The sequence below is a fragment of the Rhipicephalus sanguineus genome, chromosome 7 (genome assembly GCF_013339695.2).
Source record: "Rhipicephalus sanguineus isolate Rsan-2018 chromosome 7, BIME_Rsan_1.4, whole genome shotgun sequence".
In the NCBI taxonomy this organism is placed as follows: domain Eukaryota; kingdom Metazoa; phylum Arthropoda; class Arachnida; order Ixodida; family Ixodidae; genus Rhipicephalus; species Rhipicephalus sanguineus.
Window position 1 is genome coordinate 100,544,138 of NC_051182.1, and position 24,212 is coordinate 100,568,349.

Genomic DNA, 24,212 nt, shown 5'->3' on the forward strand with positions numbered 1-24,212 from the left:
GAAATGGATCATGTGCTTATGGGCTTCCTTGGCAACCAATGCAAGTGCATTTGCGAGGAACCCACTACGCTAAAATCATTGTAATTTTTGAGAAGTAGGGCAGCAGGCACTGTGCCATTTTTCGTCATTCTACGGAGAGCGTTGGTACCTGCTAAATGCATGTAAGGGATTATGCGCACTTTGTTGATGCTGTGCCTGATGACGATGAAGAATTATGGCAGAGACCTTTGTAATGGGTTGGAAGCATTCAACAACCTACTCGTTGCGCGATTCGCATTGTGTGACGCCTGGTTACAGAATTTGCGTTGTGCGACGCTTGGTGCTTATTTTACTCTTCTACCACGCTATATTGCATATGCTAATGTGGTTCCTTCCAGACATCAAGCCTGTATAGGACCTTTTTGCAAAGCAGTTTCAAGCACCGGCATGGCTCAGATGTTGAATACTGGGCTCCCACGCAGAGGGCCCAGGTTCGAACCTCGTTTTTGTTTTTTTTTCTTATTTCGAGCGATACTGGCTACGGACACCGGCGGCGGCGGCGGACAACTACAGCGCCAAAAACGGCCGGTGAAATGATCTCATAACAGCTTTCGCTGTAAAACATTTAGATGCAAGTGACATTGTTTGTTCGGTCGTGTACACAGTGAATGGAAACCTCGTTTCACTGCCTCGAGATCGACCAAGACTGGTGGAAGACGCCGTGCCTAGAATTGTGTGTGTATTGTGTGTGTGAGCGTGTTTGGAGCTTTATGTAAAGTGCGGTGTTCGGAGTGTGTGCGTTTGCTTTCTGGATAACGATAGAAACTAAAAAGTGGTGCCGTGGGCTAGAATGCAATATTTTGTTTTACTTTGATAGCGCTGTTTGCTGGTGCTGTCGCTGAATCGAGAAAATTTCGAGAATGGTTCAAGAAGAGTAATGCAGTTTTATGTATAATTGATCAGTTTAAGCTGAATAACTGGGCTGATGGAAGCTCCGGGTTGATTTCGATTTGCGGTGGCGTTTACATAGAAGGAACAGGGTGGCTAACTGGAACGCCAACTTAGAACTCGTGGTGGTCATTGCGACAGTATATGTGGCGTTTTTTTTTCAAAAAGAGCCAAATGCAGAAACCGAAACTGGGCTATATTTCACGGGAGCGTAAAGCGCGCCTAAGTATCTTTAACTTCTAAAACAGTTGGAATAAAAATGGGGCCAGTCCTGATTGTAACGCGAACTGAAAAAGGCATTTTCTAATAAAAAATGAGCCAAATGCTGCACCTGTTTCAATCAAACTGAGCCACATCCATTAAACCAGCGCTGCGTCAACAATCGTGACCAAAACAAGCAACATGATCTCACCCAATCTGTTTCATTTGTGTCCTCGTTGCTTTGCGTTCGTGTTTACGTTCCGCAATTAGTTTTTTCTCGGGCGATTTTGCACTTACTGATGGACATGATGTTGTAGGGCAAAACTCGAATATTAAGGGTAAGAGACCGACTTTCCTACTTCTGTGTGCCTCTTAGCGTTTCTTTTCGAGTTTAGCTCTGCAGTATCATGTCCTTCTTTCGCTGGAAGACGATAAATTTGAAATAAGAGATATATGAAATGAAGATAGTGGGCACCAATATATTCCTTGAAGAAGAAGAAGTCCGAAACGGTACGGCATAAAACGAGCTTCGAGGAAGAGCTGGAGCACTTTTCAAAGCCTTCAATAGATGCCAATAACATCTTGACATCTAGAAAACGCTGCCGACAATCCAGAATAGTGCGCCTTTTGCCAGGTAGGACCACTCGCTCTTCAAGTCTAGTCATCGCCATTACGCGCATGCGACGGAAGACGGCACCGACAGAAGCACAAGAATGATGTTAATTTTATCGCAAAATATTGCTATACTGTACATTCGAATCGTTTTAGACTTCTTTTATAAGCTATTGTAAGCCCAAATGGAATGTTTCAATCTATAAGAGCCAAGTACAATCTTTACTCCTAAATAGCGACGATAGTGGGCTATATAGATTTTAGCCGCAAGACAGATTTGACCTATTTAGGGGACAGAAACACACTGGCAAAAAATTGTAGGAGCAGGCCCGACCATATTGGTAGTAGCAAAAAAGTGCGTTTTTCGCAGCTTCAGAAAAAGTGCATTTGTCTCTTTCAGGAAAAAAAACGCCACATATGGGAATGGATAGAAAAAGGGCCGCGTATATTAGAACTCGGCAGTGTTATGAAATCTGCATGCTTAAAATCAAAACCTTTCGCTTGAAAATCGCACATAGGGCCTATATCTAGCAAAAGCAGCGCACATTAGTTTCACCTAATTATTTTACACCAAAGAAAAAAAAAGGAAACACGAGTATCCCTCCGTTTTGTGTTATCTCAATCTGTGCTTTTGATTTTTAAAGGCATGTTTCATTAATGATATCCCTCAAGAGGTACTTCAAAACTATTAATGCCAAGTTAGCCTGACATAGAGGCTCATTTATTGGCACGCGAACTTCTATTTGCCGCTTTGTGATGCGCTATAGAATAAAGTGACAATGAGCGTTGCGTGCAGCCAGTGCACGGCTACTCCGCAACCTCTAGTGCAAAATACGTTAACCTGTCAGTCATCTAGAACCAATCACAGTGTTCAGTTTAAGCCCGAAAGCGACTATGCAGGAATCGAGAAATGTAGGAACGTCAAGAACATACCCGTCACTTGACAGGCACACTCAGTCAAAACATTGCCAGCAATCAATGACTTGGGCAATTTGACAACGCGCATCATGTACCATATTGACAACACTATTCACTGCTATGACTTGTTAGCGAGACCACGGATAAGGAAAATATCTGAAGTGTATTTGACGGCGAACACATTCAGAAACGCGCAACTGCCCTATCAAGCACGGTAGATCAAAGTCCTTCTGCTTGCAGTGGCGCCTCTGGTGCCCACTTTTGTCCCTATATGAAACTTTCGCGGGAGTTTTATGACCAGTAAAAAGTATTGAGGGACCATGCTTGGACACAGAATGAACAAAATATTACTCACCCGGACTCACTCAGACTCACGGACCGATCGGAGTCTGATTAGGTCTGAGTGAGTCGACTCATGAGTGCATTACACTATAATAAGCATTTTTAGATCATTGTGTAAATGCTGTGTAACACTGATATCTCACGTAATCGATGCTTTACGTAGCGTCATTTGATATCATATGTTAAAATACGAATTCTAAATAGTTGCAATCTAGAAAGAAAACTTTCATATAAGACGCGACACACACGAGGTATTCTTATGAAAAACTTACGCCTCCATTCAACAAAAAGGTTGGTGGCCTGTGAACGGTAGTGCGATGAGTTATGTGTGAGTAGACGTGTGTATAGACGAGAGCCGACATTATGTTCTAGTAATGTTAAAGATGAATAGACACACAAGTGGATGTTGCGATGGAGCTAGTGTCTCTTAGCATAAAGAAACCTAAGTGGCCCCTGCTTCACCAATTGTCCCCACCAGCAAGCTAGCAGTTTCCATCTCGTCTTCCATAGTCGTTCGAGATTAGAAATTACGCTCATTTTTGCAATACACGAGGGAGCATGTTGAGCGTTGTTGGTGGGAGGGGGAATCTGAATGAATGAAGCGGACGGAAAGAAGATGCTACCGTCTCGAGTTTAAAGCTCCGAGCATTTGGTCGGGATACGTATCCACCTACTCGAACAATACTCTTGGAACACAAGAAGACGAAAATCTAAGAGCACTTGTGTATTACAAGTGAGCCTTGAAACAACTCGCAAAGAAGAATGGCATTAATATAAAACCTGCGGACAAGCGTGGTCGTATTGTAATCTGGCTTATAAAAAGTAGAATAACGAAGCTATCAGGCAACTCGGCAAGAAGATATGTATGACATTAAACTGAGCCTTTGCACGCGTTGTTCGAGCTCTTTTGATTTGTATATCTATTTCAAACGTGTGCAGATTTTTGTTCGCATTTAAATGTAGATGCTGCTGAAAGAAAAACATCACAAAACTAGTTCAGAAAAAAAGTATTCCGAAACGGGCGACCAGAGATTCAAACCTCCCATCCATCACTCCGCAGCGAATGAAGAACCACTCGGCCACACACGCTTACATTCTCCAGTAAGATAACGGTGAGCTATTAATATGCACCATTTACGGTTGGCTGTACGCACACCTCTCAGCAGCTTCAGTATGTCGGAGCCGTTTTCATTATCACCTGCTTGATGGCGCAAAGGGCCAAAGGGCGTGCTTTAAAGGTGTCGCCCCGTCCATGTTCCTCGCACCGCGTGAATATAGAAGCTGGAGAGCGTTCGACCTTGACTAACAGAGCTTGGTCGCCTGTTCTCCCTATCCTATTTCTGAAGGGTTGTTCAAGAAATGGCTGATAGTTTTGTGCGTGTTGTGCTATTATCGCAAACGTTGATGTTGGAGCCATACACAGCACGAATGTTACTCCCCTCGCTGCAGGGTCCACATTTGCTAAAGTAGTGAGCTGCTAGCCTTTCGTTGTTTACCATTCCAATTTGATGCTATATCACTCACTGTTTCGCCCTTGCGGCAAAACTTACTTTGTCATGGGTATACTTTAATGAAACATGCGATGGCCTTGAAGCCATCTAGGCGTAAGCAGTCCAATTCTTCAGAGATCCTGTATTTTTTTTCGTGCGTTCGCCATCGCAAAGCAACTTTTATGAAGTACAAGAATAAAAATATGTTGTAATGAAATACTTGTGTCAAATGTATATGCGACCGCTTGAGTGTAACATAGCTTTAGAAGAAACGTTAAAAACGTATCTTTCGCATTTATGCAACTTCTTCACTCATGCTTTGTCACAAATCGTATCATGCGTCATATTTTACACAATATACCTCTAGCATTTGCACAAATCCGTATATATCATATAGGCTTCTATTGTCATGAGCTCTCGCAAGCTTAAATTTGTCATTGTCAATATACTTGCCGAACATTTGTTTGGACGATCATAACGCCGTGTATTTTAGCTAGTTGTATTTTTTCGTGAAATGTGTCCGACGAACCATGTCTCGATTGAAATGTTTATAAATGTCCATCTTCTTTTACTTCAGCCAACGCACGTTCACTACGAAAGATGAATCTACCTGCAGTTATTTTGGTCCTTTTGTTATGCATCACATTTTCGGGAAGCCAGAAAGCATCGAGTGAGTAACAACTTCAAAAAGATCAGAACGCTGCAGAAACTTGAGAAAGCAATTCGTTTTGTGCGTTGAGCACTTGTTTATAGAGTCTGTAATGCGAATTAGGCTGCGGTTTTGTGCAACTGTAAACAATTTGTATAAAGACTCGTTTCTGTCGAATGTATAGGGTGACAGAATGACACGACAACCGAGTCTCCGAACGGACAAGTGCCTTCATGTTTATTTGCAGGCCTTATATACCTCTCTGAATGCTGTGCTGCCATCTAGCGGTACTGTTCCACACTACGTAGATGCCGGGCTGCTATCTAGTGGTACTGCCCTACAGTATATCCTCCTCACGGTAAAACAAAACAAAACAAATGTACAGGAATTCTTGGTATGAAAGCAAATATTCATAGGTCGAGCCCTTTCGGCCGGCGGATCTTTCTGCCAAATCCCGACACACGTAGCGTAGAAGTAGAACCCCGAGGTGCGCCTGCAGCGCAGGTGCTTTCCCGAGGCGATGCGGTACCCTGGTCTTGGGCTGCTTGATCAGCTCCAGGTGGTATTTTAGACATGTCTGTCTGGGACGCCACGGGAGTCTTTGGTGGACTAGTAGTGTCTCTCGCGCGACGTCCCGTCATTGATACCGGGAGCATCTGGTTGCGCTGGAGCACACGAGCCGGAGTCTCCACCACGTAGGAGCGCGGGCGTTGAGCTGGCCCCAAGAATGTCACGGGGGAGTTGACGTCCTGTACCCAGACCCGCTCACCGGCCTTCAGAGGCTGCAGCGTGGGAGTCGCATGTATTCGGTTAAAGTGAGATGCTTGGTGCCTCTGGATGTCTTGGTCAGGCCTAGTCAATGGGACCGAAGGTTGCCAGGCCGGCTCCTGCACGTGCGCCGTCTTCGGCACCCGGCTCTGCAGGCGCCTACCCATGAGCAGCTGAGCACGACTCACTCCATTTATCCCAGGGGTGTCCCGGTATGCCAGAAGCCCCAGATAGGGATCATCCACCTTCCGAAGCATGTCTTTGACCGTCCGCACCATACGTTCCACCTGCCCATTCGACTGTGTAAAATGGGGGCCGCTGATGACGTGGCAGAAGCCGGACTCGGCGAAGACGGAGAACGCTCTTGTAACAAACTGAGGACCGTTATTGCTGCGCACAAGTCTCGGAATTCTATGGCGCACAAAAATGCTCTTGATGTCGTTGAGGACAACAGGTGCTTTGGTTGAGCGCAGGCTCATTACTGCAGGAAAACGTGACCGGTAATCCACCAGAAGGACGTAGTCTTCGCCGTTCAGATTAAAAAGTTTGATGCCCACCTGTTCCCAGGGCAGAGTTGGGGTCGTTGACGGCCGCATGAGCTCAGAGTGCTGCACACTGGTTTCGGCGCACGTAGGGCTGCTAGACACCAGTGTGTCTATCTGGTTGTTGATGCCCGGCCACAAGGCTAACTCGCGAGCTAAATCTTTGCACCGTATGATGTCTTAAAGGGCCCCTCACCAGGCCACATAGCAAATTTTAGTTAGACGCTGGAAGTTGTTGTGTGCCGAATGAAGAGTATTATGCCGCAAGAATTTTTCAAATCGGTTCATTACGAGCTGAGAAAAACAATAATTTGTAGCGGCGCGAAACCACGATGCGAGGAGGCGAGTTTCAAACCCTTGCCACTCGCCCCGTGTAGCCTTAGCAAGCCAAATCCCGTCCCTGCCCTCTTCACTTTACACATACGCATGAACACGTCATGCGCATGTATGGTCACGTGCGCATGACGTGCACGAGCCAGCCCGAGCACGCGAGCGGCGTTGCACGGCCGCTACCTTTTTTTTTATGTAGCGGCCATGGGCGTTTTGTCGGCGTTCTTGGTGGTGTACTGCCTGTTTCTGCGGGACGGGCATGAAAGTTGAGACATTTGTACGGGCACGGAGTGGCGGCATCATGAGCCAGTGCCGCATTAATGTTTACTTGGACGCGGTAGAATAAATGAGCATAATGAGTGCTCGAACGCGCCAGAACATTACTTTCGTTTCCCGGGCTGGCGTCTGCTCGATGCGCTAACCGCGGGGACACGAACGCATGGGAAAGGGAGGCACACTAGCCCCGCATCTCGCTGCAATTCACGAAAAAAAGATGAAAAAGACGCACACATTCCCTTTGTGTGCCTCATTATTTCTCTCAAGTGTTATTATACTATTCAAGCAACAAATTACACAAACTACACATGTCGTGTCAAATAATTATCGCAGTGTCACGTGCTACTGTTGGCGACGTCAGAGCACAGTCGTCTACGTAGAGGAGCGACGCCACAGCACTACCGTCTACGTAGGGCCATTTTCTCATGTACGTCATTCCCTCATTCTCTAAAGCGCGCGCCCGCGAGAGGAAGGGCAAGCAGCGTTCACCTTGAAATTTGACCCATTTCCGCGGCGCGTAGCGTTGCAAAATTTGGCAGACGTGATCGGGAACGCCCAGTGTATGCATTGCGCTCGTTAGCTCAAAATTGTCAAACCTGGTGAGGGGCCCTTTAATGCCCGCCATGGAGGAGCTCGACCATACGGTGCTAAAGAGCGGATGACACGACAATGCGGGACTCCTTCGGAAGAAGTCCGTAACAGACGGTGAGGTCTCGTTGGTGCAGCCAGTACCTCTTCGCGTGGAGAGGCAAGCGGGACTGCCGTGCTTGCCTTTGGCGCAGTGCTGAAGCAGCAGACTGCACTCACCGTCGTCGGCTTGGGCTTGGCGCAGGTGCTCGAGCTGCGACGAGACAATTTCTGGGAAGGACCAAACGACCTCTTGAGCAAAGAGCTTTACTTTATTCAGCCGGTGTGACGGGGAGAATCGAGCGGTGCCCGCGAAAGCGTATCGGCAGTTCACAACAACTACCCCGGTACGCAGACTACTTGGCACTAGAAACGCATCAGCTTCAAGCGAAACCACTGGATGGGTGGTGGCAATAGGTCAACATCGATGGAACCCAAGAGCGCCGCCATTGGATGATGGTCCATCTCGAGGAAGAACTGAAGTCCAGAGACGTATCGTATTCCTTGGACCTTTGGCGGCCCGGCGGGCCGCCAAAGCGTCTTTTCCCGTTTGTCTGTACCGGCGTTCCGTAGGTGTGGGGGAGCGCGATGCGCAAGCAACGGCCGGACGCTCACCGGACGGCTGCTCGTGAAGACGTACTGCCCCGAAACCATAGCAGGTGGCGTCGGCCGAGATCGTGCTCTTGTGTGCGGTGTTGTAGCCAGCTACACGGGGGTCCGAGCGCACCAGCTTCTTCAGTTCGGAGAAGGCAGACTGCTGCGCAGGGTCCCCAAGTCCGACAGAGTTCTTGAGCCGCAAGGCTCGGATCGGCGCTGTCACCTTCGAAACGTGGGGTAAGAAGCGCCCGATGTGATTCACGAGGCTCAGTAGGCGACAGACCCCTGCGACATCTTCGGGTGCTTGTATGGCTCGGATCTCCGAAACTTTGTCTGGGTCTAGAGAAATGCCTTCAGCGCTGACCACGGCGCCAAGAAACTTGGCAATTGAACTGGCGAACGAGCACTTCTTCCGGTTGAACGTCACTCCACATTTGCTAGCCGATCCATCGCTTGTCGGAGACGGCGGTCATGCACGGAGCATGCCTTCCCAAATAGGAGCATGTCGTCAATAATGTTCACCACACTCGCTTGGCCTTGAATGATCCGGAACATCTCCCGCTGGAAGTACTCCTGTGCAGTCGTGATCCCAAACGGCAGCCGCAGAAAACAGTAGCGTTCAAACGGGGCTGTAAACATGCTTCTTCGTGCGGCTTCTTCGTGCGGCACACGACAGGCTTCTTCGTGCGGCACACGACCTCGAAGTGGCCAGTCTTGCGGCAAAAGCTGCAGGACGCTCTGTGAGCCGGACTGTCGGCGCGAGGGTGTGACGCCCGCCCTCAGAATGGGCACAGCTGCTGTTTCTTCTAGGCTGGCACTGGCTTTCCTTGCGAAGGTGTGCGGGGTCGACGGCGAACGGTGATGTATCTGCCGAGCCACGAGCCCTACGCTCATTATGCACGTTTTCATGAAATTGAACATGCGTGGGCGCTTCATGCAACGTCATTGTCGGATTCCGACAATGCTGGTCCGAGACCTTGCGGTCAAGCAAACCCACGAGAAAACAGTATCGGACGAGCCGCTCTTCGACGTCGGGTGAGGGGTATTTGCAAGACTTGGCCATAGTCCGGAGCGCAGTAAAAATGCGTCAGCCGTTTCACCTGCTTCCTGCGTACGGCGGTTGAAGCGCGCTGTCTGGAACAGCTCATTCGGCGAGTGAACGAAGTGGTCGGTGCACGCCTTCTTCACGGTGGTGACGTCCTTCAGATCCGCCTCTTCTAGCGTGGTCGACGCGAAGACAACCCTGGCTTGCGGGCCCTTACAATAGAGCACACTTGGACCTCCGCCGGAGTGGCGTAAAGGCCGTTGCCGTATTCTTCGAATTGCTGCAACCATGTAGGCCAGAAACTGGGATTGTCGAAGTCAAGCGCCGACTGTGGACGCCGCTGGATCATGGCTTGTAGAACGGAGCGGCAGAGGAAGTAGACGTCCCCGCGGAGCCCTGAACACCGGTGGTCACGGCGGTGGCGGCGGCTCGTGTCACGAGGATGCAAGCCGGATATAAGCGGGGACAAATGCCGCGCAGTTCTGACACGATGTCGAGCTCATCGGGCGAGAGAGTGGTGCGACAGCCGTGTCTCTGGGCGGACAAGTGCCTTCATGTTTATTCGCAGCCCTTATCTACATCGGTGAACGCTGCACTGCCATCCAGCGGTAGTGTTGTAAACTACATAAATGATGTGCTGCCATATAGTGCTACTGCCGTGCGCTACAATTTCAGAATTTAGCGTTTCACGAGCTGATCGATAAAGATAATTAGAAAGCAATGGAAAGCCTTGCTATGCGCTAAGCAGTATCTTCATTGCGCTGAAATATGCGAATGCTCTACTGTATATTTCGCATTTGCAGTGCAGCCAGTGTTTGCGATGATTTCGGATGGGCGATGACAAGAAGCACAAAAGAGAAGCAGGAGAAAGTGGGCACGGGCAATTTCTTGGCCAATCCCCCAGAGTGGATGTGAGCCATGCCTAAAGGAAATCATCATCATCATCAGTAGAATAAGGGACAGTGTTTGGTCTAAGGCTCGGTGTTTATTTACGCGACATTCGTTCTGGTGTCGAAACCCGGGAAAGGACGGTATTGCACGCACCTGTCTCTTACAAGTACCTTCGGCACATACAATCAAACAACCCGGTGAGAAGCTGTATATCATGTACGCAAGTCGGCAAGAATCAACTGCCGAGTGATCGCCGTGGCGCCTTGGGAATATGCTACGATAATTACGGACGCGTGGCGACAAGGAGCAGAGAAGAGAAGGACGAAGCAGTGGGCACGAGCAGTAGAACAAAAGATGGACAGCAGTAGATAACACATGGCGGTCACCTGGTATGCCATAACTTTTTTGCGCACTGGCGGGGCAAAGCACCAAGTTGAGCTGGCGAAAGAGGAGGGGTGGTTAGCTACATTTAAGCCAGCCCACTTGATGAATGAGCTTGCCTTATACCGTGGCGCGTTGAAAAGCTGCGTGAAGCCGGGACGTGGGTCTCTAGTCTTACATTGCTCTTTTGCTCACCTTGCGCTCGATGCTGCGGCAACTGACATTACTGGAGATGAAGCAAGAGGCGACGGGACACGCTTGCGAACATGTGTGCGTGCTTTGCATCCCACCAACATTCTGACCGCGAGCGGTCGTGGTCAATGAATGACGTCATTTCAAGTAATTATGTGTGTATGTAACATCAGGTTGTTAGCTTAAATACAGAATTCACGACCTGCATAGTTGCGGAATGCATTTATATTGATATCCATCCAGCGAATTTCAGACGTCACCAGCAAATAAAAAAATCCGGCAGATCCCATGCACCGTGGGAAGCGATGTAATGCGAATCGGCCATCAGAGAGCTGCTTATACCACATTCTTTAAGGGAAAATCAAGTCATTCATGTGATGACATCTAGTTCACTTATATCCCACGTTTGCCATGCATACATGTACAATCTTCTTCATAATGACACGTATATTCTGGTATACACAATGCCTGACCTGTCATTTATATTCGTCACACTCTCCTGTAGTGTCATACTAATTTTGGTGTATGCCCAGTTAACAAAACGGTCAGAAGCGCGTCATGAGCGTGGCATGTAAATCATGCTGTACATGAAATGTATGTCATGATTGCCACCTGCCATTTATGTTCGTCGTACAGTCACGTCACGCAAGACCAATTTTCGTCTATATCAAGCTCTCGAAACGGCCGCGAGTGCGCCATGATTATGGCATGTAAATGACCATGCGCATGGTACGCATGTCACAACTGTCATGTCACCACCTGCCATTAGTTTTCATCATACAGCCGCTTCGCTCAGTACCGATGTTGCAGTAAGTCAAGGTAGCACAATGGCCGCGGAGAGACCATGAGCGTGGCACGTAAATCATGCCCTACACGACAAGCATATCAAGACTATCATGTTACCGCCTGTAATTCATGTTCGCCGTACAGTGACGTCACGCAATACCAATTGTGGTGGATATCAAGCTAGCTTAACGGCCGCGAGCGTACCATGAGCATTGCATATATATCATGCGCTACAGGGCATGTGTGCCATGATTGTCATGTTACTAGCTCTAATTTGTGTTCGTCATACAGTCACGTCATCAAATACCAATTTTGAGGTACACCAAGTGAGGGAACCAGGCTCGAGCGCACCATGAGCGTGGCATGTAAACCATGCTGTACATGAAAGGCATATCATGATTGTGATGTTATCACGTGTCATTTATGTTTGTCGTGCAGTCACGTCGTGCAATGCCAACTTTGATCTATATCAAGCTAGCGAAACAGCCGCGAGCAGATCATGAGCGTGGCATGTATATCAAGCCCTGCAAGACATACATGTCATGACTGTCATGTTACCACCTGTCATTTACGTTCGCCATACATAAATGTCTCGTCTTACCAGTTTTGGTATGTATCCATCAAATTAAAGGGCCGCGAGCACCGCGAGATTACGTCAAGCAAATCATGCTGTACATGACGTGCGTGTCATGATTTGCACGATAGAATAATTCTAGAATAATTCCCGATGGTAGAGCATAAAATTCTTGACAGTACGAGAATAACTAATCGTAACTACGATTTTACTAGTGCCAGATAATCGTCATGGTAAAAAAAAGTTGCGTGTAGTTTGCGTTTCTTTGAATTTACTGTGCACGATACCTCTGTTAGGGTAGCGGCAATGTGAAAGCCGCACCTTCATCATGGCAACCTCAAGTTCGTTGCGCGCTTTGGTGTACCGATTTGCCCCTCAGAAGTGATTGCGAAGAAACTATTAGAGGAATTTGTCACAGCATAGATGACACTGAAGATGCATTGGTCTGTTAATGCGCTCCCGAATATAGTGTAAGCAGCAGAGGCGGTGCCAGTGGAGACTAATGACCAGACGCTTACATGCAAAGATAAGTGAATAGAGCTATTCTGTGTGAAGACGCTGAAGAAGAAGCGTTCTTCAGTCTCATGCTGTGCACGCGATCAGTGTTCGTGTTTTATCGGTGCTACCACGATTGTTCGAGTCGTCGGTGCACTTCATAATACATCGTCATGCGATATCTCATGGAAGTTGCTGCAACCATGGCCTCATCCTAGAATTTCGCAGCCCAACGTTCCCAATTGCTTGAGTTATATTACCAACAGTCAGCCTGGGACCACTGTTGCTCCCACCACCTGCGGTGCCATACAGCGGTAGCGTGGCCACGGCGTTTTAATCGGAATAGACGACCTTCACGTTGGAGATTGCCGTGCTAACAATTAGATCGCCAGCGAGGACAAAGGACGGGATGAACCGGTGCAACTTTCTTCTGTCATCTTCTATCTCCCTGAACAAGCGAAGCTCCGGTTCCACAATTATGTGCGTGAACGAGAAAGCTGGTTTGCAAGCATGGAATAGCTTGACCAGTATTAAAAGGGCAACATTACCTTTTGCGGTGGTGGGTGGCAGAATACCACTCATTTTATATGCACAGTGGGAAAAATAATATCAAAATGTTTGGCAGCATGCAAGGACTGCTTTTTTTTCACAAACATAATTGTAGCTTTTTTTTTCTCAAAAAGAACCAAATGCAGAAAGCGAGAATGGTCTATATTTCACCGGAGTGTAAAGCGCGCCTAAGCGTCTTTAATTCTCTAAAGCGTTTGGAATGAAAATGGGCCAATTGCTGATTTTAACGTGAACTTAAAAAGGGAGTTTCTAATCAAAAATGAGCTAAATGCTGCATCTCTTTTATTAAAACTGAGCCAGATTCATTACACCAGCGCTTCATCAACAATCGTAGACAAAACAACCAACATGGTCTCATCCAGTCTGTTTCATTTGGGTCCTAGTTGCTTTCCTATCGTGCTTTCGTGTCACAGTTCCTTTTTATAGGACGAATTGACTGAAGAACATGATGTTGTAGGGCAAAACTCGAATATAAAGAGTGACAGGCGGACTATCCTACTTCTTATTGCGTCTTAATGTTTCTTTTCGAGTTTAGCGCTACAGTATAATGTCCTTCTTTCGCTCTAAGACGGTTTCTTTGAAATAAAACATATGAAGCGAAGATATTGGGCATCGATTTATTCCCTGAAGAAGAAATGACCCGAAACGGCACAGCATAAACGAGCTCAGAAGAAGAGCTGGAGTACTAGGGTGCCTTGATGCGCGTCTCGTCGGCTTTAGGGTGAAAAACATCTGCGGCGTCTACTGCGGCGCGGCTGCCATATTCGAGCCCGCGGCATCTTACCGGCTTCTCACAGCTCTACGGCGTCTGCGATGATAGGTGCAAGACGCGGGGAAAACATCGCGTCACGGCGGCATCAGCGCCTTCAAAGAATGGCAACACCCTAAGGGGGGCGCACACACTGAGCACTTTTCAAGGCCTGCAATAGATGTCAAGAACAAGAAAACGGTACCGACCGTCCAGAATTGGTCGCCTTTTGCCAGGAAGCGCCGCTCGCTCTCAAGTCTAGTCATCGCCATTGCGCACGTGCGCAATGGCGACGGTAATCACAAGGATGATGTTAATTTTGTCGCACAATATTGCTATACCGTGCGATCAAATCGTTTTACACTTCTTGTGGGAGCTAATACAAGCCTAAATGAAATGTTCCACTCTACAAGAGCCAAACAAAAATCCTACTCTTCAATACCGACGATAGTGCACTATATAGATTCTAGAGGCAATATAGATTTGAGGATATTGAGGGAACAGGAGCACACAATGGCGAAAGTTGTTGGAGCAGGCCCGAACGCAGTGTCAGTAGCAAGAGAGTGCGTTTTTATCAGTTTCAGTTAAAGTAATCTTGGCTCTTTTAGAAAAAGAATGCCACAATTTCCCTCCTACCACTAATCTATGCGACTGATTTCTGCAGAATGTTTCGAAAAGTCGAGACAGAAAAATGCGTTGGCTGATGAGGCCACCACAACGTTTGCGTATAATACAGTATTTACTTACAATATACGCTCTATAATGCACGCGCCTATGTAAACTGACACAAACAGCGCATGCACTTTGAAAGTGTACACATCAAAAATTTATACTACAGAAGCATGACTTCTAAACAGTGTGATGAGCGTTGGTTTAGAAAAAAAAAAGATTAATGAAGCGAAGCGTCAAAACATCATTCCTTCACCTTTCACTCGAAAATTTCCGAAGACAATGCTGGCCTAGGATGCCGTTCTGTATTTTATACACACGGTATTATCTCAACATCAACTTATCTAATATGCGGTGATTGTAAAACGTTCAAACATTCATCAAGAGTTTAGGGAATGCATAAACACTGATGGTATAATGGTCTTTGCGATGCTGACGTGAATAATGTTTCTGCTCGCTCTTCTCATTAACAACAGAACCTCAAAGTAACAAGAAGTGCAAACGGGAGGTGTACCCCAAGTCTTGGACTGAAGGTGAGTTAAAGTCATTATGTTTGAAATCATGTGAACATTTTTCATATTCTCGCACATGGGTACTTTCAGAAAGACGCAGTTATATATGAGTATCCGCCAAATCTAGTTTTTTCTGCTTTTGCTCTTGCTGTCGCATCACGAGAACACCTGATCGCTGAAAAGAAAAAGTTGTTATGCCTTTGCCTTCCATTTTGCCTTGTTGCGCCGAAGGATTAGATTCACAAAAGCGTCTCAGGAAAGTTGAAGAGGGAATAAAGATACTGCGGCAACCATGAATTCATGGTTGCCTTAGGGCTGTGGTTTAACTCTGGAATATTCATCGCTTCATTGGGACGTGCTTGACATTCCTGGCGGAGCATAAAATAGAAGATTAGTTTCTAGCACCATTCCCTTTGGATTTCGTTGGTGCATTGTCCAACACCATGCGGGCCTACCTATACAGGCCACAAAGTTGTCATGTACGACTCCTGCGTAGCAGTCAGCTATTCTACCACAGAGCCACACCAAATCTTGAAACTGCTTTGGAAAAAATCCTATGTAGGCGTAATGTCAGTGCGGCGTCAATTGTGATTGTAGTGCTGCCTATCTAATTTCGTAACAAAGCAATAAACATTATTTATGTACTCTTATGATTCGTCATTCCGGGATAACGTCAGTTGTGGTTCCAGTGTTCACTCCGCTTTCATAGAAGTCTAACAAACATTACATTTGTATTCCTATGATCCAGTAAGCTATGTTAACGTGATAGCGTTAAAGAGCTTGTTTCGCGAAAATTCTGGTGACGGCGTCGTTGTCGGTGTTGGCGTCGTTGGTTGTGAGCGAAGAAAGAATAATATGACATGTTTACTAGAGAAAAAGACGTGGACGAGAAGAACGAATACAGGACAACGCTACCGTTGTCCTGTATTCATTCTCGTGCACGTCTTTTTTCGTAAGTAAACATGTCATATTATTCAAGATACCAACCAGCCCAACTTTCCGCCTTAAATGCGAAAAAGGAGCATCTTGTCTGTGACTACAAAATCGAGAAAGATGCAAATGAAATGAATAAAAAAACTTCGATCCGAGCCAGAATCGAACCCAGGTCGTCTGCGTGGCACGGAGATGCTCTACCACAGAGTACGCTATTGCTTGAAACTTCTTCGAAAAAAAAAACACTACATCAATCATCATCATCATCAGCCTGTCTACGCCCACTGCAGGGCCAAGGCCTCTCCCATATTCCGCCAATCAACCCGGTCCTGTGCTTTCTGCTGCCACGTTATACCTACAAACTTCTTAATCTCATCTACCCACCTAATTTTCTGTCTCCCCCTCACGCGTTTGCCATCTCTTGGAACCCAGTCAGTTACCCTTAATGACCACCGGTTATCCTGCCGACGTGCTACGTGCCCGGCCCATATCCAATTCTTCTTCTTGATTTCAACTATGATGTCCTTAACCCCCGTTTGTTCCCTGACCCACTCTGCTCTCTTCCTGTCTCTTAAGGTTACACCTATCATTTTCCTTTCCATCGCTCGCTGCGTCGTCCTCAATTTAAGTTGAACCCTCTTTGTAAGTCTCCAGGTTTCTGCTCCGTAGGTAAGTACCGGTAAGATGCAGCTGTTATATACCTTTCTCTTGAGGGATAGTGGTAGATTACTATTCATGATTTGAGAATGCTTGCCGAATGAGCCCCATCCCATCCTTATTCTTCTAGTTATTTCACTCTCATGGTTCGGCTCCGCGGTTACTACCTGTCCTAAGTAGACGTACTCCTTTACAACTTCCAGTGTCTCTCCACCTATCGCAAAGCGCTGTTCTCTGCCAAGATTGTTCCACATTACTTTAGTTTTATGCATGTTAATTTTCAGACCTACTCTTCTACTTTCCGTATCCAGTTCAGTAATCATGAGCTGTAATTCGTCTCCCACGTTACTCATCAATGCAATGTCATCAGCGAATCGCAGGTTACTGAGATACTCTCCACTAACTCTTATCCCTAATTCTTCCCAATCTAGGGCCTTGAAAACCTCCTGTAAACAGGCGGTGAATAACATTGGAGAGATCGTGTCTCCCTGCCGTACGCCCTTCTTTATTAGGATTTTCTCGCTTTCTTTATGGAGGACTATAGTGGCCGTGGAGCCGCTGTAAATTTCTTCCATTATGTTTATGTAGGCTTCGTCGATGCCCTGATTCCGCAGTGCCTGCATGACTGCTGATGTCTCCACCGAGTCAAATGCCTTCTCGTAATCTATGAAGGCTATGTACAGGGGTTGGTTGTATTCCGCGCATTTCTCTATCACCTGATTGATAGTATGAATATGGTCTATTGTTGAGAAGCCTGTACGAAATCCTGCCTGATCCCTTGGTTGATTGAACTCTAATGTCGTATTAATTCTGTTAGCAATTACTTTTGTAAATAGCTTGTAGACAACGGACAGTAAGCTTATGGGCCTGTAATTTTTCACGTCCTTGACGTCCCCTTTCTTACGGATAAGGATGATGTTGGCATTCTTCCAAGATTCTGGTATCCTCCCCGTCGAGAGACACTTCGTATACAGGGTGGCCAGTTTTTCTAACATAATCTGTCCACCTTCTTTCAACAGGTCTGATGTTACCTGATCCTCACCGGCTGCTTTGCCTCTTTGCATTCCCTTTAGGGCTTTCTTTGCTTCTCCTGTCAATACTGGTGGGATATCAGATTGCTCTGCGCTATTACTGCTTCTTACGTTATCATCCTGAATGCTTCGGCTGCTGTACAGATCTCTGTAGAACTCTTCCGCTACCTCAACTATTCTATCCATATTGTTTGTGACCTTGCCTTCCTTGTCCCTTAATGCATACATCTGATTTTTGCCTATGCACAGTTTTGTCTTCATAGCTTTGAGGCGTCGTCCGTTCTTTAGAGCATGCTCAATTCTCTCCATAATATACTTTCTTATGTCGGCTACTTTACGCCTATTGATTAGCTTCGAAAGCTCCGCCAGCTCTATTTTGTCTGTTGCAGTTGAGGCTTTCATAGCTTGACGTTTCTTAATGAGGTTTTTCGTCTCTTGGGATAGCTTACCAGTGTTGTCTGACGACTGTACCCCCAACTTCCACTGCACACTCCTTAATGATACTAGTCAGATTATCATTTATTGCGTCAACACTAAGGTCGGTTTCCGCGGTTAAAGCCGCGTACCTGTTCTGAAGTGAAACTGAATTCCTGTACTTTCCCTCTCAGAGCTAGTTCATTAATCGGCTTCTTGCGTATCAGTTTCTGCCGTTCCTTCCTCACGTCTAGTTGAATTCTAGATCTTACCATTCTATGGTCACTGCATCGGATCTTGTTAACTACTTCCACCTCCTGTACAATGCCCGGGTGGCCGCACATTATGAAGTCTATTTCATTTTTAGTTTCGCGATTAGGACTCCTCGATATCCACTTACGAGTAGCCCGTTTTCTGTAGAAGGTATTCAAGATGCGTAAATTATTGCGTTCTGCAAACTCTACTAGTAACTCCCCTCTGGCGTTTCTAGAACCGATGCCATATTCCCCAACTGCATGATCTCCAGCCTGCTTCTTGCCTACCTTTGCATTAGAACGGACACGTCCTATGCTATCGTGGCTTAGCTGACAGAAGATAACTAGGGGTGGGATTCCTTATTCATAAAAATATAGCTGGTAATATAGAGGAGTACTATAGCATTAATGAGAGGGTGATATGTATCGTAATTAAGTTTAATAAGAGGTACAAGATGAAGGTGGTACAGGCCTACGCGCCTACATCCAGCCATGATGATCAACTGGTTGAACGCTTCTACGAAGACGTAGAATCCGCAATGACTAAGGTAAAGACACAGTATACTGTGCTATATCAATGCCACGTAGTAAAAGGAGTCTCCTTAACGCATGAAATATTGCGTGGCAGAAGCGTAGAATCGTGCCAGGCATCAATACATGTTAACTGCGCAATGAGTGGGTGCTTTAAAGGCCACCCATTACAAAGCACACAGACATACGTCATCACCAGCAGCAGCAAAAACATCAAAAAGTGGACAGCTGCGTAGGTTCGCGTGTTGCCTAACGGACGCGTAGTGGGCCCTTCGCTGATTCGAGAAAAGAAGTATTATGACGTGGTGGGCATTTAACAACTTTATTTGCTGTAGGCATAGTAGGATAGCTTGAAACGGTCAATGTTACGCGCACAGTCGTTCGTTTCCTCGTGGCATCGTTGATTCATGCACCGAGAACCGAAGCGAGGCTAGCAATTGAGAAGGCGATGCGCACGGCACCCGCTTACGCTATCGCGTTCTACTCTTGAAGGCAAAGCTCAAGCCTCCTCCAAGGTTTCAAGCGTTGCTCTGCTCCGGAGGAATACGCTTGCGTATGATATTCATATCATCGTACCGTCAAGTGCACTTAGTTTCGATAATACTCACGCCTGCGCTGTAACGTGAGTGCTTACCGTCAGACCGTAACTTCCCCTGTAAACGTCATTGTAGTCGACGTGCCTGGTAAGGCGACGATGTGCACATAACTACTACGCCTACAAAGCACGTCTATCCAACTCGTAACGCTTGGCTTAAAACGAAAAAATGCAGCATAAACTACTCACTGATTGCTGGGCATGAAACCGATTCCCACAAGGCGTGAGATCTGCCGAATTTACTTGTTCCCATTTTCATATTACTGTTGCCAAGGTTTCAGCCGAACACAACCGTGTTTATTGCCTATCGTCATCTAGGTGTCGCCCAAGGATCGCCGTGAAATTATCCTGTGTGCACCATTATAAATGTGTCGTCCTCACACACCCCTTCTCATTCCGTCTTCGGTCATCGCGGTGTTGCTCATCATTGTCATTCTTTGGCCGTTATTAATTTATCGTTTACTAGTTGAACCTCTTGTCATTCCACAGTTGTCAAGTGGTCATCATCACCGTCCCGTCTGCATACCCTGCTAATCACTTTGTCATTCCTCCCATGCCGCGTTCGATGCAGATATTAGAGGACAGAGAGGTAATATTGAGCGAAGCGTTTGCAAAGGAAAGTGGGTCCCACTTTGGTTCTGTGCTTTGTATTTAGTATTGTGTTTGTATATGGATTTGTAGTTTATTTTACTTCACTTACTAGTGTGGAAATTTAAAGGAAATGCCATCGCGTGTTTGAACTAAAAGCTGGTTGTTTTAAGTCGCCTTAATTTGCTGTTATGACCACGTGGCTAGCACCTCGAAAGCTATGCATTTCGCTGTTATGGGCTAGATACATTTGGCGTAACGGGGACCGATTGCATACTCGGATTTCAAAAGTGCAAAAAACGTACATGTAAGTGTATTATAAATAGGATCTTTAATACTACTCTTGAAGTTGGTTAGTTTTTACATGTATAACCTAGACGACTTCGCATGAATACCACCAATGAGCTTATTCCAAGCAACTGGCCACATAGGGTTTTTCATGGACAAGATTTCATATGGCTCTACATGTAATAAATGCAACGCATTTGTCGCAGTTTGGTTCAGTGAAAGGAAAATAGAACAGCAGTAAATAAAGAAGGAGGCAGTGTAGGCTACTTGTTGCTAGACAGCAACTTACAAGAACCCTATCTATTGCAGCATATAGACTCTAGAGGCCTCGGCGTATCAATTCTCTCACTGTAAATGCGTGTTTTTGATTTTTTGCTGTTCAAGTGAGTTTTCGAGCCGGATATATGCGTATCCGTCCATGTTACTCCTGCTCTGCAGAGGTACAACTCGTGCCCAAAAATAGAAGAAATAAGTACACATGACACAATTTGACCATCCAATCACCCTAATTAGTTACATAAAGGAGTGTAAATGTGCTTCACCATAACATAATCTTGCTGTCTTTTTTTCTTCCAAGCGCCCTGCCAAATCGGCAAAAAAGTGATAAAACATGGTGAAACTGGTGACTCTGGCAGCATCCATTCTTGCCTAGGGGTCTACTGCCTAAATGGAATTACGGTTCCTGTTGAGTAAGTTGCTAACAGGTGACTCTAATGTACAAACAAAAAATGTGGTACTGAGGGGAACAGCGCAAAAAACGGGACGGAGAAAGATTGAACACACGACACAAGCGCTCACTATAATGTACGAACTGGCCCTTCAAGAAACCCTTCTGCAAAAAATGTGGCGTAATGTGAACTGATCATTTTTGCTAGTGAGAAGTTGACAGCGCAGGGCTTCGCAGACAAGTTTTCATTCCAAATAATATTATTTGTGCAATGGAGTTCCCCAGTTGCCTTTCTTTTTACAGGGAGAATCCAAACTGTTTTCCAATACGCCCTTTTCAAAGATGACGCAAATTGAGAGTTTTTTAATGACACGAGTTTGCCCAACGCCATAAGTTAAACAAAGAAAAACACTTCGGTTTCCTGTATGAAATACAGGAGCGGTCGACGGTTAGGAACCTGCGTCCATCGCTTTAAGCCAGGTGCTCGACCGGGGTGGTAGTCAAGGCCACGCACGTGGTGGGTGCGGGCGCTGTGAATGCCCGAGCAGGTCCGCAGTACGTGATCCAGTGTTGCTTCTGTAGCTGGAGTGACACAGAAGGGACATGTAATTGGGGGAGGCTGTGCACCAAATGTACAAGTATCCGGGCACGTAGGCGTCAAGTCAGCGCCCAAGTGAATCATCCTGAGCGCAGCGTCCTCTCGACGAGTTAACCCAGCGAGAATGTCCGATTCACACGGCGGGATGAGTGCACACGTGGAGCGCCGGAGTGGTTTCTTGTGCATAAGGATGCCGTCCTTTGGGGACAGACGAAGTAGACGCAGCGGGTGTAGAACTTCTGCTAGCTGGCAAGCAGAATTTGCGTCCAGTTGGACCCATGCAGATCGACGGGTCCACAAAACCCGACAGGACAGGCGCATGAGTGGATAGATCAGTGCACATTTGTAACTAGATCGAGGAGAGGAATTAGTCACTTGTCGCAGCTCTCGACCCGCCTGCGTATATATATATATATATATATATATATATATATATATATATATATATATGAGAGGTGGCACTTCAAGAAAACTTCATTTATTACGTCGACGTTTCGGTCAGAGTCTAAGGTCAGGCTCTGACCGAAACGTCGACGTAATAAATGAAGTTTTCTTGAAGTGCCACCTCTCATACTTATACTTATACGGCAACCAAAGGCAACCACTCCTTCAACTATATATATATATATATATATATATATATATATATATATATATATATATAGATATATATATATATATATATATATTGCCACCTACGTTTCTTTATCACTTTTGCTGTATTCGGTTTTCGGCCACAAAGACTGTCAGTAACGCTCAGAGCGAACCGCGCATCATTGATCGAGAAGCTTCGCGATCATTCTAGATCGTTTTGTTAAGATTGTGCGCAAGACGCGCACACTCGAGCTTATTCTAGAATTTGCACGACAGGCAGCGATAACGCTGAAATATTCGACGGCACATGTGTAAATGCCGACGCGCTTCACCGCTTGTCAGTTGATCGACGGTCGACGCTCTGTTCGCCGCTAACAGTGTATTGCTGTAGTTTGAGTTGCAGTTTAACGGCCACAAGTTCGGCCAAATAAAGAGTTTCATCTCTGATGTGCTGACTGCTGCCTTCGTCGACGTCACGACCACATGACAATATATATATATATATATATATATATATATATATATATATATATATATATATATATATATATTGTAATGAACTCAGACAAGGAGTCAGCGCCCGTTCCTGGGCCGGCTGTTCTATTCTCAACTACTTCTTCCTCTGCCTTTACCAGCTAGCTCTGCCCACGCGCCAGAGCCCCGGTGCCGATCTTCGTCCTCACACTCGGCCATGACTGCGAGCGCGCGGAACTGCCGACAGTGTCTCTAGTGGGCGGCTTTGGCTGCATAGCGGTGGCCGGTCTCGGCCACGCTTTGACTTGGCTGGCGCATCTGCCGTCTTGGCTCGTGGGTCTGGTGGGCGACCGTGGTTAAATCGCAAAAAAACACGCTTCCGGCGGCCGGCTTTGGCTTTGTCTCGGAGGTGACGGCGGATGTGGCATGCCCGGGAACGAATGCCAGAACAGCTTCCGAGGAGGCACCGTAGTTGGCAAGGTGTGTCGGTGCTTCTTTTCGGTTAAAACCTCATGATTGTCAACACCGGGACAACGGTCAGGACATTCGTCAGGAACCTTCTGCGGTTTTGTGCGAATTGAAATATTCTCTTCTACTGCCGAATTCTCCACGCTGTCAGTGGGGCGTTCGCTTTCCTCGTTTTCATTGACGGCCGACGTCGCTGGAAGTGGTCTAGGTGACTCTTCGGGTGCCGTGGTTGTGAAGTCCAGCGCACGTTTCTTCGTGATTGATATTCTGTCAGCAGGCGGTGGGAATAGCGGCGGGGCAACTTTCATGAGCTCGTCCCGGGAAACCTTCTCGCTGAACGCCTGCGTGTTAGACACATTGTACTCCATTCCGCCCAACCATTGGTGGTCTGCAGTCAGGTACTGCGATCCTTTTCTTTTCAGAACGGCTGTTCTCACCATTTCACACAGGCATGTCCTGGAATCTTCCAGATGGGTGCATCGGGTAAACGTGGTCGCCAGTACATTCTTGGTCTCATTCAAAGCAAGGTGGCCATCTGCGCATTCGGGCAATGAATGCGCTTGAAGTTGCGGATGAGTTCGCTCAGATGGCTATCAGCACAGATTAGTAATGGTGTTGGATTCGTCCGGCTTCTGGATTGACAGCGTGCCGAGTACGAGAGGAGCCGTCATATCCAGGTCACCAAGGGAAGGTGAGCTTGGGACACGTGTTACCAACTGCTGTGGAGAGAATGTTGTCTCGACTTGTCGTGGTGGTAAGCGGCACTGCGCAGTAGTAGACTTGACGTGGTGCCCCTTCAGAGCTCCATCCTCGGTAACGGTGAGGTTGGACTGAGTGGTGGCAGCGAGGTGGTGGTCGATCGGTCCAAAGGCAGCTATGAGCCTTGTGCTCCACTCGTCCCAGGATTGCTGCCTCACGCCTCCGTACCTGTGCCACGCCGCGGCATCTTCTCGAAGGCGGTCTAGCGCCATGAACCAT

General features: G+C 46.8%; 1 protein-coding gene across 7 annotated transcripts in view; it reads left to right on the forward strand.

Annotated features, from left to right (window-relative positions):
* Nucleotides 1-24,212, forward strand: part of LOC119399671 (uncharacterized) — a 109,581-nt gene that overhangs the window by 47,528 nt on the left and 37,841 nt on the right. For 2 of the 7 annotated variants that reach the window (XM_037666491.2, XM_037666492.2), the window contains 3 exons: nt 5,068-5,160; nt 15,107-15,163; nt 21,011-21,122. In XM_037666491.2, the coding sequence (XP_037522419.1) occupies nt 5,068-5,160; nt 15,107-15,163; nt 21,011-21,122 (262 nt within the window). Of the gene's footprint in view, nt 1-4,089; nt 4,113-5,067; nt 5,161-15,106; nt 15,164-21,010; nt 21,123-24,212 lie in introns of those variants that run through there. The other 5 variants (XR_005184923.2, XM_037666493.2, XR_005184925.2 and 2 more) reach the window with 4 other exon arrangements.